The following is a 13,514-nucleotide window of genomic DNA, read 5'->3' on the forward strand; positions in this document are numbered from 1 at the left end:
CGCATTTTAGTCAGCATGAAGTTTGATATTCTTTTCGTTTTACTAATAAAGGACTATTAAAGCCGACTAATTATGAGACCAGAACAAAAGACCCACACGAGAGAGTAAACAACAGTTCATTTAATAATTAATCTTTGTGGTCTCTAGGGGGAGGGATTGGAAAGGTATAAAATGGTCATATTAAAATAATCGACCCAGTCTTTCCCCTCATTACGTCCACTGTGGATATCCTTTGTATGCCTTTTCAGTTCTTCCGCAGATGTCCCACTCATCCATGTATATAACTTATTTATTTTTTGTCAGCAACACAAACCGTTTCCAAATCTTACTGTACAAGGCTCTACAACATCGACCCAAATGGATAGAACACACAAAGCAAGGGCCCAGTCAACTCTCCCTGTGAGCGTATTAAAGGCATAGATGAGATCCTTGAAGAGTCCAAAGGCTTCTTCACCAGCATTTCAACCTTAGTGTGGAGCAAGCCTTTTGCAGATGTGTAGAATTACTACCTGGGGGGAGAGAGAGTACTGGTGCATACCTGAAACAATGACAATAACATAACAGTGAATATATTTATTATTATTGAAGATAATGTTAAGAATAATAATTACAAAGGCATTTTGTCTAGACTACAATAATCTGGTCCTGCTTGTATAGTCCAGAGGAGAGTGGGGAAACAGAGGAAGCTCTAAAACGCTGTGTGAGTGAACACAGCGTTGCACAGTTCATTTCGCCATCCATCCTCAGAGAACAAAACAAGCCCAAAAACAAACCGAAATGGGATGAATCTCATGTTTCATGAGGGTGAGGCTTTGGGTTTTTTTTTTTAATTTTTGGGTAAAGCAAGAAACTGAGGTACAATACTGACTCATGGATTGGTCTCATCAGTATTCTGTCTTTTCACAATGACAAACGTGCACACAAACAAAACGTGCCACTTTAAACCTTTTCATGTCTACACGCCCTACTCCTCAGCACCGCGTTTTCTGGATTTTGAGACTTGACCTTATGAGAATCTGAATTCTAGACACATTTTCAGGTGCTCTGGAAGTCACTGCTGATCCACGCAGAAAAAGGCCTGTTTAAAAGTCAACAGAAAGTGTGCCGCCAATGACGGCCCTGCAGTCAGCAACTGCCCGCAGAAAATAAAACTCGTCAGATGCGCCTGATGTAGCATGGAGAGCATTTAATTGACATCCCTGATATCAAGCGTCCATGTACTTACTGGTAGACTTTGTTCTTACTAGTAAGACATCCATCGTAGGATAGTGAATAAATACTCCAACGGCTTTACGGCCAGCTGTTAGAGCATTCATTTGGTATCCTTCTCAGGTCCATGTAGCTCTCTGTCTTTTAGATAGCAGAACAGCTACAGGACAACCAAAGGTTACCAATGAGGCAAAACCATGCAGTGAACTAGCAGTGAAGCTCGAGGTGTTAACCTGGAGATTTTTTATTACATTTTTTTTGTATCACGCATTTGTCAACAAATGCAGTTTTGGACCTTAAACCATATCAAATACATGCTCAAATGGCTTCATGGCAACCTGTTTGAGCATTTATTTAACATCTGAATAGTGTGTTGATATGTCTTACTAGTGTCTGCAAAGAGCGTACGAGAACAGATGTGAAGCTGGATATCCAGGATAAATGCTCAAACTAAATTGCACTAGTAACCCCTCAGTAAGTCTTGCATCTTTACCAGCAGCTGGCTTCCGCTCGCTGGGACTATTTTGTGTAAGAGACTGTGTTAGCGAGCGGCACAGTGATCCTGACATTTCCCTTCATCTCCTTCAACCTGTACTATCTGGATTCTCCATCTTTGTGGGCGCCGAACAGCGTCAGCTCGCCGGGGCCCATCAGTCTGGAACCGCGGGGTGGTGTGGACGCCCGGCTGGTAATGGACGGAATGAGAGGCGGTGGCGCCCCCATTGATAGAGCCCCCACCAATCCCGCAGGCGTTTTCGCCAGGATGCCGTTGGGCACGTGGTGTGTGTTAAGTGGGCCCAGACGCGCGTACAGAGACGCGTGATGCTGGGAGGCAGCGGCGGCCCCTGGAGGCAGGTGGTGGGACAGAAGGCCAGGATGCAGCTGCTCCAGGTGAGCAGCTGTAGCAGCATGGGAGGGGCTGGAGAGGTGGGAGCTGGGCGGGAGGTGGGAGTGCATGCCAAAGAAGCGTGCCCGCGCAAAGTCTTCCCGTAGGATTTGAGCACGCTGCTCCTCATCCATCAGGCCCCCTCCCGGCGGTCCCAGCTGGTGAGGCCGGTCAAAGTGGTGGGCCATAAGGGCGAGCTCCTGGCGGACCGCCTGGGTGGAGGCAGTAGATGTGGAAGGGTGGTGAGGCGCGGTTGCTGCGGCTGCAACGGCTGCCGCCCTCTCCGCCTCGAGGAGGCGCTGGTGCTGAAGGAGCCTCGCCAGGTGGGGATCAGAACGTATGGTGAGGTGCGGGTCGGAACGAAGTGCCATAGCTTCCCTTCGATGTTGCTGATGCTGCTGGGCAGCAAGCTCTCTCCAGGGATCCCAGGTGAAGCTGTGGGGACCTTGCGACGGTCCCTGGGGTGCCCCGTGGGTGAAACGCTCCCCACTTGGGCCCATTACCAAGCCGGAACCTGCCGCGCTCCCCAAATAGGCTTCAATAGCCCGAGAGCGATCCAGCAGGGAAAGGTGAGAAGGTGGGTTGGGAGTAGGTGGAGGGAGGGGAACACCTGGAGTGGGAGTCAGTGAGAGAGAGGACGAGGGCGTACCAGAACTGTGGTGGTGTGGGTGGCTGTTGGGGCGGTCGAACGTGTTATTGGGTAGCGGGGCAGGCAGGGAAATGGGGATGTGCTCCGGCTCCTCTTTGCGCTCCTCCTTCACTTTAATCGGCCCCAGGATCAGGGGGGGCTTGGAGACGGGCGTCGTGGTCCGATCAGACTTCTTAGCCTGCGATAAAGAAGTGACGGAGGCAGAAGCCGCCGAGGACGCAGGTAGGCTGCCGTCTCTTTGGGAGTGTTCGTTGTGATGGACGTGTGCTGCCGGCCCTAGCGATCGGGGGTAAAGGTCCAGTGGTGATTGGGCTGAGCGGCTTGCAAGCGGAGGGGTGTTGAGCACGGAGGACGAGGAAGAACGTGGTCTGTCCCGCTCTGCTACTAAAGTGGAAGCGCCAAGGGGAAGCCCCCGTGAAGACACTGTCGGCAGCGGCCTCTTGTCCCCGTCTCGATCCCGCTCGCGTTCTCTGTCTCTGTTCAGACTCCGAGTCATGTCCTCAACGGGCCCGCCTCCACCACCAAGGGAGCTGCTGTGACCGTTGATGTGGGAGATGGGGGTGCTACTGCGGGGCTTGAAGGAAGGTGCCACAGGAGACATCCTCACAGGTGGACGGCCATACAGCGTGTTGTCTCTGAAAAACACACAGTTCAAGCACAGTTAATATGGCAAATCAGCTCAGTGATTCACAAACTCTTTGGGTTAAGGGAAGAACATTTTTCTAATTTTCCCAATATAATCCTAATCAATTCAAAACAACTATCATAGCCCTTTGTAGATAAAAAAAAAAAAAGAAAATCCACACCCTACCTGTCCTTTTCATCTTTGATGTGGGGTATGTCTCTCCGCTCGCCATCTTTGGCGCGATCCCTCTCGTCTCGCTTGTCGCCACCTTTGGCCCAGCTAGGGCCCGCCGGGAAGCCCGACGGTGTGCCGTGGAGGCGGTTCCACGGCTCGTGGTGGTTGGAAGCGTTGGGCAAGCTTCCCACCACGCTGGCAGGTGAGTCCTTAGGACCGAACATGGAGCCTGCTGCAAACCAGAATTTGTCTGTTACTTTTGAATTTAGGGTACTTCACACTGTGCCCTTGCAATGTCACCGATTTTTTAAGCGATCATTTTCTTCATGGGTTTTTACAGTACACGAGCGAGTGCAAATTCATAGATGTACTGTATGTGTCGCTGCTCCATGTGAAAGTGGCGGTTGCTTAAAGGTTTATAATTACTGTTAACATCTACGCTCATTTCTGTTTGCATAAATTATGGCTTTTTGCATTACACTGTATGTTAGCATTATGACAGCAGACTACTTAAGATTCCAGTGTGGGTGAACTAAATGTTTGATTGGATTTTGTTTTATGCCAGTTGTAAATTCGCTTCAACTGGCAGTTAGGTGCTAAGGAATAATTTAAAATGTTTAATACGTGTGCTTTTGTAAGTTTAAATGTGCCTGTAGGTGGTGGGGTAAAACTATATTAAAAACTGTACATGGTCTTTCTATATCCATGTTTCATGACCTGCTGGCGGGTCTGTAACACATCCTCCACAGTAAAAGGGATTCCATTTTATTTTGCATGAATATCTATCACAACTCATGACTGAGCTCATATAAAACAGCAATTATTTAACATAAAATTCACTCCTACAGCTTGCTATTTGTCAAAATGAGGCCAGTTTGAGGTTTATTAAAGCCAACAATTTGCAAGAAAGGGGACAAGATGAGACTGACCAAGTGTTGGGCTTCCGAGTCCTCCAAAGGCAGCCGAACCAAGGGCTCCCAGCGGTGTAAAGGGTGGAGAGCGGCCATATGGATCTAAAATATGTGCGCATATATGCATCACAATTATTGTTTCAAATTCCTCTCCACGGGCTTCCTGGGCTGCAGTTAAGGAGATTCCATTTATTTAAACCGCAATCCAAACCCAATAGTTAGCCAGTCAATCTTTCAAAAGAGTGAATCAAAGCAACATTGTAGAATTTAGACGTCGCTCTTACCCAAATGTGCAGCTGGGGTGAGGAAAGATGAGTGGGGTGCTGATGGGGCGATGAAAGGGGCTGAGGACGGATTAACTGCACCTGATGGAAGGTAACGTGACAGCAACGATCAAATCCAGTCCTTCCAACTATGAAAGACTCCGCTCCAAAGCACATCCGAAACATGTTAAATCAAACATTTCTGAATGAGTCCGGATGTCTACATTTTGAATTGTGCGCTTTCAGTGTATACCAGGTTTTGTCTGAGCCCATGCCAGGTAGCACTTTGGTCTTGAAAGAAGTAGCGCTACAGTGCAATGAAGAGTAAGAAGAAGCTACAAACAGCCTCGTGGAAAGTAACTTTCTCAAGTAGGAGAGTGTCTGGATATAAAAAAAAAATGTACAAGTGCTTGTCAACTGGCTGCACCTGTTGCTGAGAAGAGACTGGGAGGTCTGGTCATGTCGTGATTGGGAGGCAGGGGCCCTCCGATGGGACCCATAGGGCCGAGTCCACCGGCCCCAGGAAGACGGGCCAGCAGGTCATTGCGGAAGTCCAACTTGTGAGGATCAGCCTGCATCAACTATGGGAAGGAAAGATCACAGCGCAAATCAAACATTTGTTTTGGGGAGTGTGTCCAAGTGTTCTTACGACCGGGGATGTACCTTTACTTTCTTCTGATGGCTCAGGATCATCCACGCCACATATACATGCATAGCACACCACTTTCCAGGTTTCTGCACAGCACAAAAAACATGTTTGCTTTGTTAATCAATCAATGTTGCCTTTTATTCTATGATCTCAGACGTGATTTCTTCTCTGATTATGTGCCTACTCCAGGGATGGGCAAACGTGGGTGCTCAAGGGCCACGTTGGCTTTTTAGAACAGTGGGCCATATCAATCAGGGATGAGGTTTAAAAAATATAGATTGTTTTAATAAAAATAATAATTTGTACAATTTATTGTAACAATTTATTTGTTATTAGTTTGATAATACTTCATCTACCAATTATGTAAAATATTTTTTTATTATGAGGGGAAACAAACACCTACAGCAATACAACAAATATGACTTTTTACAATGTAAACAGTGGGTCGTGTGTGGCCCCCGAACCATGCTTAACCCACCCCTGGCTAATCACTAGCACTCAATCCACATTTCTAAGTCATCTCTCAACATCTTTTTACTATTACAAATGAGAGCGGCCATAGTGAGGACAGGAGAAGTCAAAGCATTATGAAATGTGAACTATCCAACTGGTGTGCAAGGCCACTCGATGAGCAATAGCGAGCCAACATGTTGTGAGGTTAGTGCGGTGTGAATGAAGCAGTGAGAAAGTAAGATAAGCTGAGCCAGTGCATTCAAAACATCCGTTTGTGCTTACATTACTGATTTTCAACGATGTCCCGAATGGATCAGTTAGCTACGAGAGAACACAGTTGTAAAGCCACTTTTAATCCACATTTCTCACACTGCATAGGAGAAAACACTCTTCGTCTTAGGTTGGAATACAACCTGACGGGCTACATATTGTAAGTGCAACGAAAAATGCGACGTCGCTGTGGAAACGACAAGACTGACTCAACAACAAGGCAGTCCTTACCCGGTGATCTTTGGGCTGCAGGTGGTGTGGCACGACCCCGAGGCGAGCACTCAGATCCGGACCAGTTCCCTGAGGGACAAGAGGCTGTCGCACAAAACAGGACGTCAGGTATCGCCAGCAGACCAGCCAATTACTAACGTCTCACATCTACACTTTGGTCCACTGCCTACGCTAAGAAAATGCCTGGGAACAAAAAGGTGCTTCTTCGGAACTTTTCAGAACTTTATTTTATTTTTTTAAACCTAGAAGGCACAAAAACAAAAATAAAATCTGACAATTACAGAGGACCTCCCCCATATATGCGCAGTTTGGTATCCACAAATTGGCTTATTTAGCTCAGTCCTGGGGATCCACTGGACAGGATATTGTAGAACAAGGTCATTGTGATTTACTTTTTCTATGAAGAGGGAACTCATTTTATTTCAAGGCCAAATCACCCAGTCCTAAGTGTCGAGAACAGGTCCTTACATGCATTCCGAGTATCGTACCATAAAGCAATAAAGCATTTGATTGGAGCTTTACTTCCACACTCCTTTCGAGGACACCTCCTCCCTTTTAGCAGCACTAAACTGACAAAAATGCTTAACTATATCAAACTATGTCATGAGTGTTAATCGACATGAGGCCATGACTGAGTGTCACAAGTCCTAAACAGGAGGTGAGCTTTCGCCGGATTCCTCTTGTGCACTGAAGAGAAGCACAAGGAGCCGCCACCCATTTCTGATCTCATCGGTCAGGATCGGTTCACAGTAAGTATGAAAGATGTCAAGGAAGTTCTCCGCACCTTTGGCTGGAACGCTCCTTGCAGGGAGCTGAAAGGCCCGGTGGGAGGAATCACAGGCTGGATATTGGGCACTGAGGGCGGCGGTGGGTATTGTGGGAAGAACTGTCAAGAAAGACACATTCATGAACACTCAAAGATTCGATGAAGCAGCACTAGCATGGTTGATGATCATTAGTGCGGGCGTTTTGTATTTAATTGGGTAGTCCATATTAAAATGACCCCAATGATCCAAAACATTTAGGTGTAAGGAAAAGCAAAACGAAAAGGAAGGGGGGAAAGCCTTTTTCACAGCAGTGTAAGCGTGATCATTAGTGGTACTTACAGGATGCCGGTACAGCCCTTCCATTTTGCCTGGGTACTTATCAAACTGAAAAAGCAAAAGTGGGAGAAGGGTTAAATAACACAAACATGGAATTCAGTCCACATTTCAGAACGACTGCAATTTGACATCTGTCAAGGATACTCCTCACCAGGGGGGGAGCAGTGGCAGTGGGGTGCAGGAAGGGCGTGAAGTGTTGGTGCGTGTGCGTATGTTGGTGCTGGTGGTTGTGCTGATGGAACTGGTAGGCCAGCGGCTGGACGCTGGGCTGGTTCTGGGATGTCCGACCAGTCGATCCCGGCGTGGAACTGGATGCCGACGCCCCACCGGGAGTGGAACGACCCACGGCGGCGTTACTGCCTTCGGCTCCCGGAGCGCTGCGTCTGCCCTCGCGTTCTTGTGCGTTCAGGAAGTGAGAGTTTAAATTCTGCCGCAGCATTTCCTGATCTGTGGTGGATGGCATTACAGTGTGGGAAGGACAATTAAAATCACCTCGTGAAAGTTCAAGGTAATAATGTGCTGCTCTATGTTAACTGTACCTGCTGCTGATGAGTGGGAAGGGCCCTGTAGTAGAGGAGGAGGGGGAGGCAGCCCTGGTGAGGAAGTAAACAAGGCCCCCGAGTTGGCCCGGGATGGAGGCCGGAGGGGCCCCGAGGACCCTGCGCCCCGGATGTAAGACATGGAGACACTGGTGGAGGGAGTTGGAGGGCGCATGGAAGATGACGACGAAGCAACAGACGCCGGTTTGACTGGCGTGTTGCTCCTGGGGACAAAACAAGCGAGTCATTTTTGCCTCCAGTAACCATTAGTGCGGGACTCGTTACATGACTTGAGTCGAACTTTAAGTCAAATAAGTTCAATCAGATTTATTGGTTTTGTTGCAGAAAATTGGCATTTTCGGAATCAAAATATGGACAGTGGACACCACTTCTATGTCAAAGACAAGATGCGAGAAGACAGCAAAGTAATTGACAATTTGTACACCAGGTTAGGACCATTAAAAATTACACGATAGTGAATGTTTAAGTTCAGTTAGCTCAAGTACAGTTATTGAGTGAGTGGGGTGAACTCAGCTAAAAATTAAGTGTGGACCCGACTTGATTTTTGCCACACTGGCTTACGACTTGTAGGTTAGAACTTGAGACTTGCACGTATGTGACCAAAAGGTGTACATCAACAAGTAAAACAAACCTGCTGTAAAGGGTGTGAGACCGTCCCGGCAAGGTGAGGAAGGGCTTCGGTTTGGACAGCGGGGGGCTGCCGTTGTGGTGGCGGGCGCCATTACCGTTGACGGCACCGGGCCTGGGGACCGGCCCTGCCGCTGAAGCCGGGGAGCGGGAAGACAGGCGCGAGAAGGAGGCGGAAGAGGTACAAGACGAAACGGCCTCTGGGAAATGCGACTCCAGGCTTTTCTCCTGGCTCCGCTCCAGGCCAGAAACCCTGGGCGTCACCATCAAGCGCGGGATGCCACTCCGCCCCGACATGCCCGGGCAGCTTTTGCCCACGGTTGAAGTCGGAGGCTCAACAACTTCAAGTGAAAAAAAGAAAAAGACAATTAGTGTCAAGCAGCTGGCCTCTTTTTTCTTTTCTTTAACCATGACCATAGTGTTGTACAATTCATTTCAACAACAGAGGATATAAAACTAAGCAGTAGTGGAAAGTAATCAAGTACAAATACTTGGTCATTATAGTTTTCAGATGCCCATACCTTAGTTTTACTCATTTTTGTGAAGACTTTTTAATTTTACCTATCATCTTGCCATGCTATATTTAACCTCATACATCAGGTAATGGCTATTCTGGTGTGGATTCCAGTCAGGTGGGTGCAGCATTTAATGAGACACTAACCTTTTCGGGTGCTGACTGTGAACACTGGATCCATGTCACGGTCCGAGGCCTTGAAAAAGTAAAGTGGCTTATTACACCGAATGTCTAAAACACCATGAAGTGCTGAATTACTCCAAAATGATATGAATGAGGTGATCTCAAATTTCCAGAAGACTCTCGACGCTGTCAACAGCAGAAAACACGGCTTTGTGCCACACATTTAATGAATTAAAAAATACAATGGTGGCTAGACTGAAGAGTCGGCATGGGCCAACTTGCAGCTTCAAGGTACACCGTGAAACTATTTTGAAAATACTTTTGCTCACGGTCATCATGCTGTCAGAATCAGATACCAGCCAATGGCTACTACCACTGGATGTGAAAAGACTGGTGAGTCGGTGCAACACATACCTTGTCTCCAGCATCACTTTCAGTGTCACACTGAAACAAATTGAGGTGAAGGGGGAAAAAAACCCCAGTCATGATCAAATCAGATTTAAAAAAGGATTCTGCATTATGTTCAATGCTCAACTTGACACTTACAATGTAGCCAGTCTCCAAAGGGTGTCCCTAGGGCAGGAGAGAAATGTTAGTGGTTCCAACAGTTTAAAAAGACACTCTCAGAGTTTTTTTTAAAAAAAAGTGAATGAAAGGGGAACGCAAGACAAAAATGTTCTTTGCCCCCAGTGATTAATACGGAATTCGTGGAAGAGGAATTAAGCTGAATATTCCATCTATGCACACCGAGAACTCAGCTGATGGGACACCAGAGCCCGAAAGATTTGTCTCACCTCGAGCTTCCTCCTCTTGTTCCGACAGCTGCTAGGGTAGCTGTGCGGAACGCCTTCCTCCGGCTCAGACAGCGGCCCCCCGCCATTCTCCTCCGGACCCCTCTTGCCCTTGTTCCTCCTTCCCAGCATGTCGTTGTGCTGGCTGGGCTTCATAGAGCAGTCCATCTGAGGAGAGCAAATTCATTCGGGTAAGCCCAAAGAAGACAAAGTAGGAGGCTGAATTATCATCATTGTGAGTTGTATGTTTCTGCAATGAATAATCATCAGAAAACCATCGCCGTGATGCGCAAGGACATAAGTGTTGCATTTCATGGGGCTTGTTCGTTCGCACTCAATCCATTGAATAAATGTACATTATGAAAAATTACTTCAGCTACTTAAACATTATCTCATTTCCCCTCAACACCACTTTAGACAAATTCTTATGCCCAAAAAGTCATTTTGATCGGTGCTCCTTTGTTGTCATCTAAATTAAACCAGAATTGACTGACTCGTCATGAAGACTATGCAGGAGTATCTTTCTTCTTCAAAACTGATCTCTTTGGTCAGGATTTCGCTCTACTCAGAATCATCTCACTGACCAGTTAGTTGAACAGCAGCTGATGAAGGCTCAGCAGAGCCCCTGTTTGTGCCCATCACCATGGCAATGCTGCGATTGGCTGTAATTAGCATCAAGACTGACAGTAACCCTTTACCGCCCACCAATCTGTTCAAATCAATCACCTTTTTCAAGGCTACTCCTCTTATGTATTAGTCAATAAAGTACTCGTGATTTCTGACTGATGGTGGTGATCACTATTCCAATGCATTCAAATGGGAAAATCCTTTTTAAAAATTTGTAACATTTGACATATGAAATAAAAAATGTGTGGCTGGCGTGTCTTGACATTGACACGCCTAGTGAGACACACCAAGACACAAATTGGTGTGCGGATCATTTCACAAACATTTTTCTTGCAAAGCCATTTGGCTGCTTATCAACACCTCCTGGAACGAGTGCATGAATAATTGAGGCCTCTCCGCAAGCCATCAATAGCCTGACTGAGTGGATTGCATTTTCCAAACAAGGAATGGTGTCAGAGTTGAGGAGTTCAAGGATAATGAGTCTGATAGGAAGAGATAAACACAACACCCCCTTACTGTGACACATGTGCACACACACACACCTACACACACACAGACATACATTCACTACTCTCACAATGTTCAGGACATTGGGCTTTCGGGCATAATTTCAGGATGAATTTTAAATGAATTTAGTTTGACGTTCTTAGCTTTCAAAAAGATAATGCACCTGTTCAATGTTTCAGTACTTTTTGCACAACTTGCTTTTCCCTGAATAGGAAAATTCACAACAGTTGTTTGATGAAGTGAGCATCAACATGCACACATTTACCTCCAAAGCTTCCAAGCTGACAAAGCTGGCAATGGCAAAGCCATCGATGATGTCTTCCTCACACGACACCGACTCTCTCTTCCTGCGACGCGGTGGTCTGTGGCGACCAAAACCAGGCCGGCCCTCTTTCTCACCCGGACCAGGACCGAGGACGCTGTTTGTCCCACGATCCTCCCGATCGGAACCCGACGACAGGGACGTGGCCCGCTCCTCCGCCAGGTTGACTCTCCTCCGCCGCCGCTCCCTGTCTCGCTGGGAACGGGAGCGGCGGCTCTGCCTGGTTCCAGTGCTTCGGCTCGGACCCTCCATGTCCTCCAAGCCTTTTGTCCAACTCAAATGACGCCAAAGGCACTTATTTCAAGTCCCGGTCCGGTGGAAGGTGGCACCTAACCGCAAAGAGATGACACCAGCCCCCCCGGGCCCTAGCTCGGAGCCCCAGTTAAAATGGCGTTAATTGAACCAGTGGATAATACTATTTTCCTTCCTTTGACAATAGTCTATTGGCATCGGGGCCTTTCTTTCGGCGGAATTTGAGTGTCATTTCAATTATTTTCAACGAGCCACGACGGAAGTGAAGCACAAGTACAACGATCAAGACATCTTCGAAATGGCTAACATTAGCTCGCTAGCAAGGAAAATAAGTGAATACGCATGTAAACAACGACGACAGCCCTGCTAAGATTGATGACAACGCCCGCTAAACTCTCTCACACGGGTTTAGTGTTAAAAATCAGGCCATCGCCAACTAACAATTCCGTCAACAATTTACCGACAATTTATTTGAGTGCTAGGACAAAAACGACACGGTTAGCTAGATAGGAAGGCCCAGAGGCCAAATAGTGGAACGCAAACACACTGGCTGTCGTGACATTGTAATATTAGGTCAAAACTAAACCAGTCACTCACAAATGTCAAATTTAAAGTCCAAAATTTGCATCTGTTAACGCTATGAACGCGACCACTTGCCAAGCATTCGTTTCGCGTTGACTCCAACACATTAGCATTTGCTAATTCAATACCACGAAGGAGGCTAACTTCGATACATCACAATATATGCAGACAGCAACCTAAGAATAAATACCTATTTTCGCGACAGCGACCCGCGACTAACATCCAGACAGTTAACCGCGTGGCCGAAAAATGTTCTCCAGTTGATGTTTCTTTTTTTCAACTGTCGATGAGTTTGACGGTCGATAAATGATGGTTTGAGTTTGTATCCCATCAAAAGAAAGACGTAACGTTAGCACTTCAGCTAGGTTAGCATTAGCTGACCCAGCTGTTAGCTAGCGGGGGTTTATCCTTTTTTCCTCCAGAGGAAACTGGAGGAATGCGAAGCCAGGATTGACAATCACTCGTTTAATAACGTCATATTAGTCCTTCAAGCTCAAATATGCTTCCGATCCCCCTCCATCACGTGGAACAATAAATCAAGGCCCGTTCTTGAAAGCCTCGGTGTCGATTTCCATAAACGAGGGTGTCGACCAACCCCCGTCGGGCTGGGCAGCTCCTCTGTGCAGCCTTCACTGTTTAGATCCAATGTTTAGCACAAGTTCAACTGGTCACCGGCGTCCCCTGCTCGCGATTTAAATTACCTGGCCAAGTCCAGTGTGCAAAAAACATATGTGGGTTGGGGGCACCCAGCGTCCTCCACGGCTTCCTTTTCACGCGTTTCCTCGGAATTGTAAATGTATCTTGGACATCGGAGAGACGCAACCCTTCTCCGCCGTGCAGTGCATTGTGTGCGCAAGTCTTCTTCCTCCGTACGACGGGTGCTTGATGCCACCTCCGTTTGTTCACACTGCCGCCTTGTGGGAGATGGCGAAATGGAGGACATGTGCAAATAACCCATGGACAAAATACAGAAACGTACAGTGCACTTAAATTACTTAGACAAAATGAAATCGTAGCTCTACTAAGTTGGACTTTCCATGTTTCCCTTCTTTTACCCTCCTGGCGTTTCCGTTCTTAATATGACATGCAGCACTCACAAGCAACAATGAGGCGCTCTAAAGCAGCAATGCCAGAGAAGAGACCCGGTCTCCACACACTGACTGTCAAGTCTCATGTTTTCTCCTTT

At 47.1% G+C, this 13,514-nt stretch overlaps 1 protein-coding gene across 3 annotated transcripts; it reads right to left on the reverse strand.

Moving 5' to 3' along the window:
- Positions 1-105: 105 nt before the first annotated feature.
- fbrs (fibrosin) lies at positions 106-13,187 on the reverse strand. 3 transcript variants are annotated; one of them, XM_086138870.1, is made up of 18 exons: positions 11,438-13,187; positions 10,042-10,206; positions 9,794-9,820; positions 9,662-9,691; positions 9,272-9,320; positions 8,615-8,951; positions 7,963-8,186; positions 7,575-7,870; positions 7,427-7,471; positions 7,105-7,206; positions 6,321-6,404; positions 6,102-6,140; positions 5,381-5,452; positions 5,145-5,298; positions 4,739-4,819; positions 4,473-4,556; positions 3,556-3,772; positions 106-3,379 (listed from the first exon to the last, which is right to left on the reverse strand). In XM_086138870.1, the coding sequence occupies exons 1-18, from the start codon at positions 11,744-11,746 to the stop codon at positions 1,804-1,806; spliced, it is 3,891 nt and encodes a 1,296-aa protein (XP_085994996.1). In that variant the 5' UTR covers positions 11,747-13,187; the 3' UTR covers positions 106-1,803. The 3 variants fall into 3 exon arrangements, with proteins under 3 accessions (XP_085994996.1, XP_085994995.1, XP_085994997.1); XM_086138869.1 differs by having other exon boundaries at positions 3,556-3,775; XM_086138871.1 differs by lacking the exon at positions 6,102-6,140 and having other exon boundaries at positions 3,556-3,775.
- Positions 13,188-13,514: the final 327 nt, after the last annotated feature.

The sequence above is a fragment of the Hippocampus guttulatus genome, chromosome 19, assembly GCF_054856545.1.
Source record: "Hippocampus guttulatus isolate MCC_2025c chromosome 19, RoL_Hgut_1.0, whole genome shotgun sequence".
Taxonomy (NCBI): domain Eukaryota; kingdom Metazoa; phylum Chordata; class Actinopteri; order Syngnathiformes; family Syngnathidae; genus Hippocampus; species Hippocampus guttulatus.

What these genes read in the sequence shown, in the direction of transcription:
- fbrs (XM_086138869.1), bottom strand. Translation starts at nt 11,746, where the DNA reads ATGGAGGGTCCGAGCCGAAGCACTGGAACCAGGCAGAGCCGCCGCTCC. An exon ending in ACAAGAGGAGGAAGCTCGAG is followed by an intron (nt 9,821 to 10,041) that starts GTGAGACAAATC and finishes CTCCTGCCCTAG; the next exon opens with GGACACCCTTTGGAGACTGG. An exon ending in ATCAAAGATGAAAAGGACAG is followed by an intron (nt 3,380 to 3,555) that starts GTAGGGTGTGGA and finishes TGTGTTTTTCAG; the next exon opens with AGACAACACGCTGTATGGCC.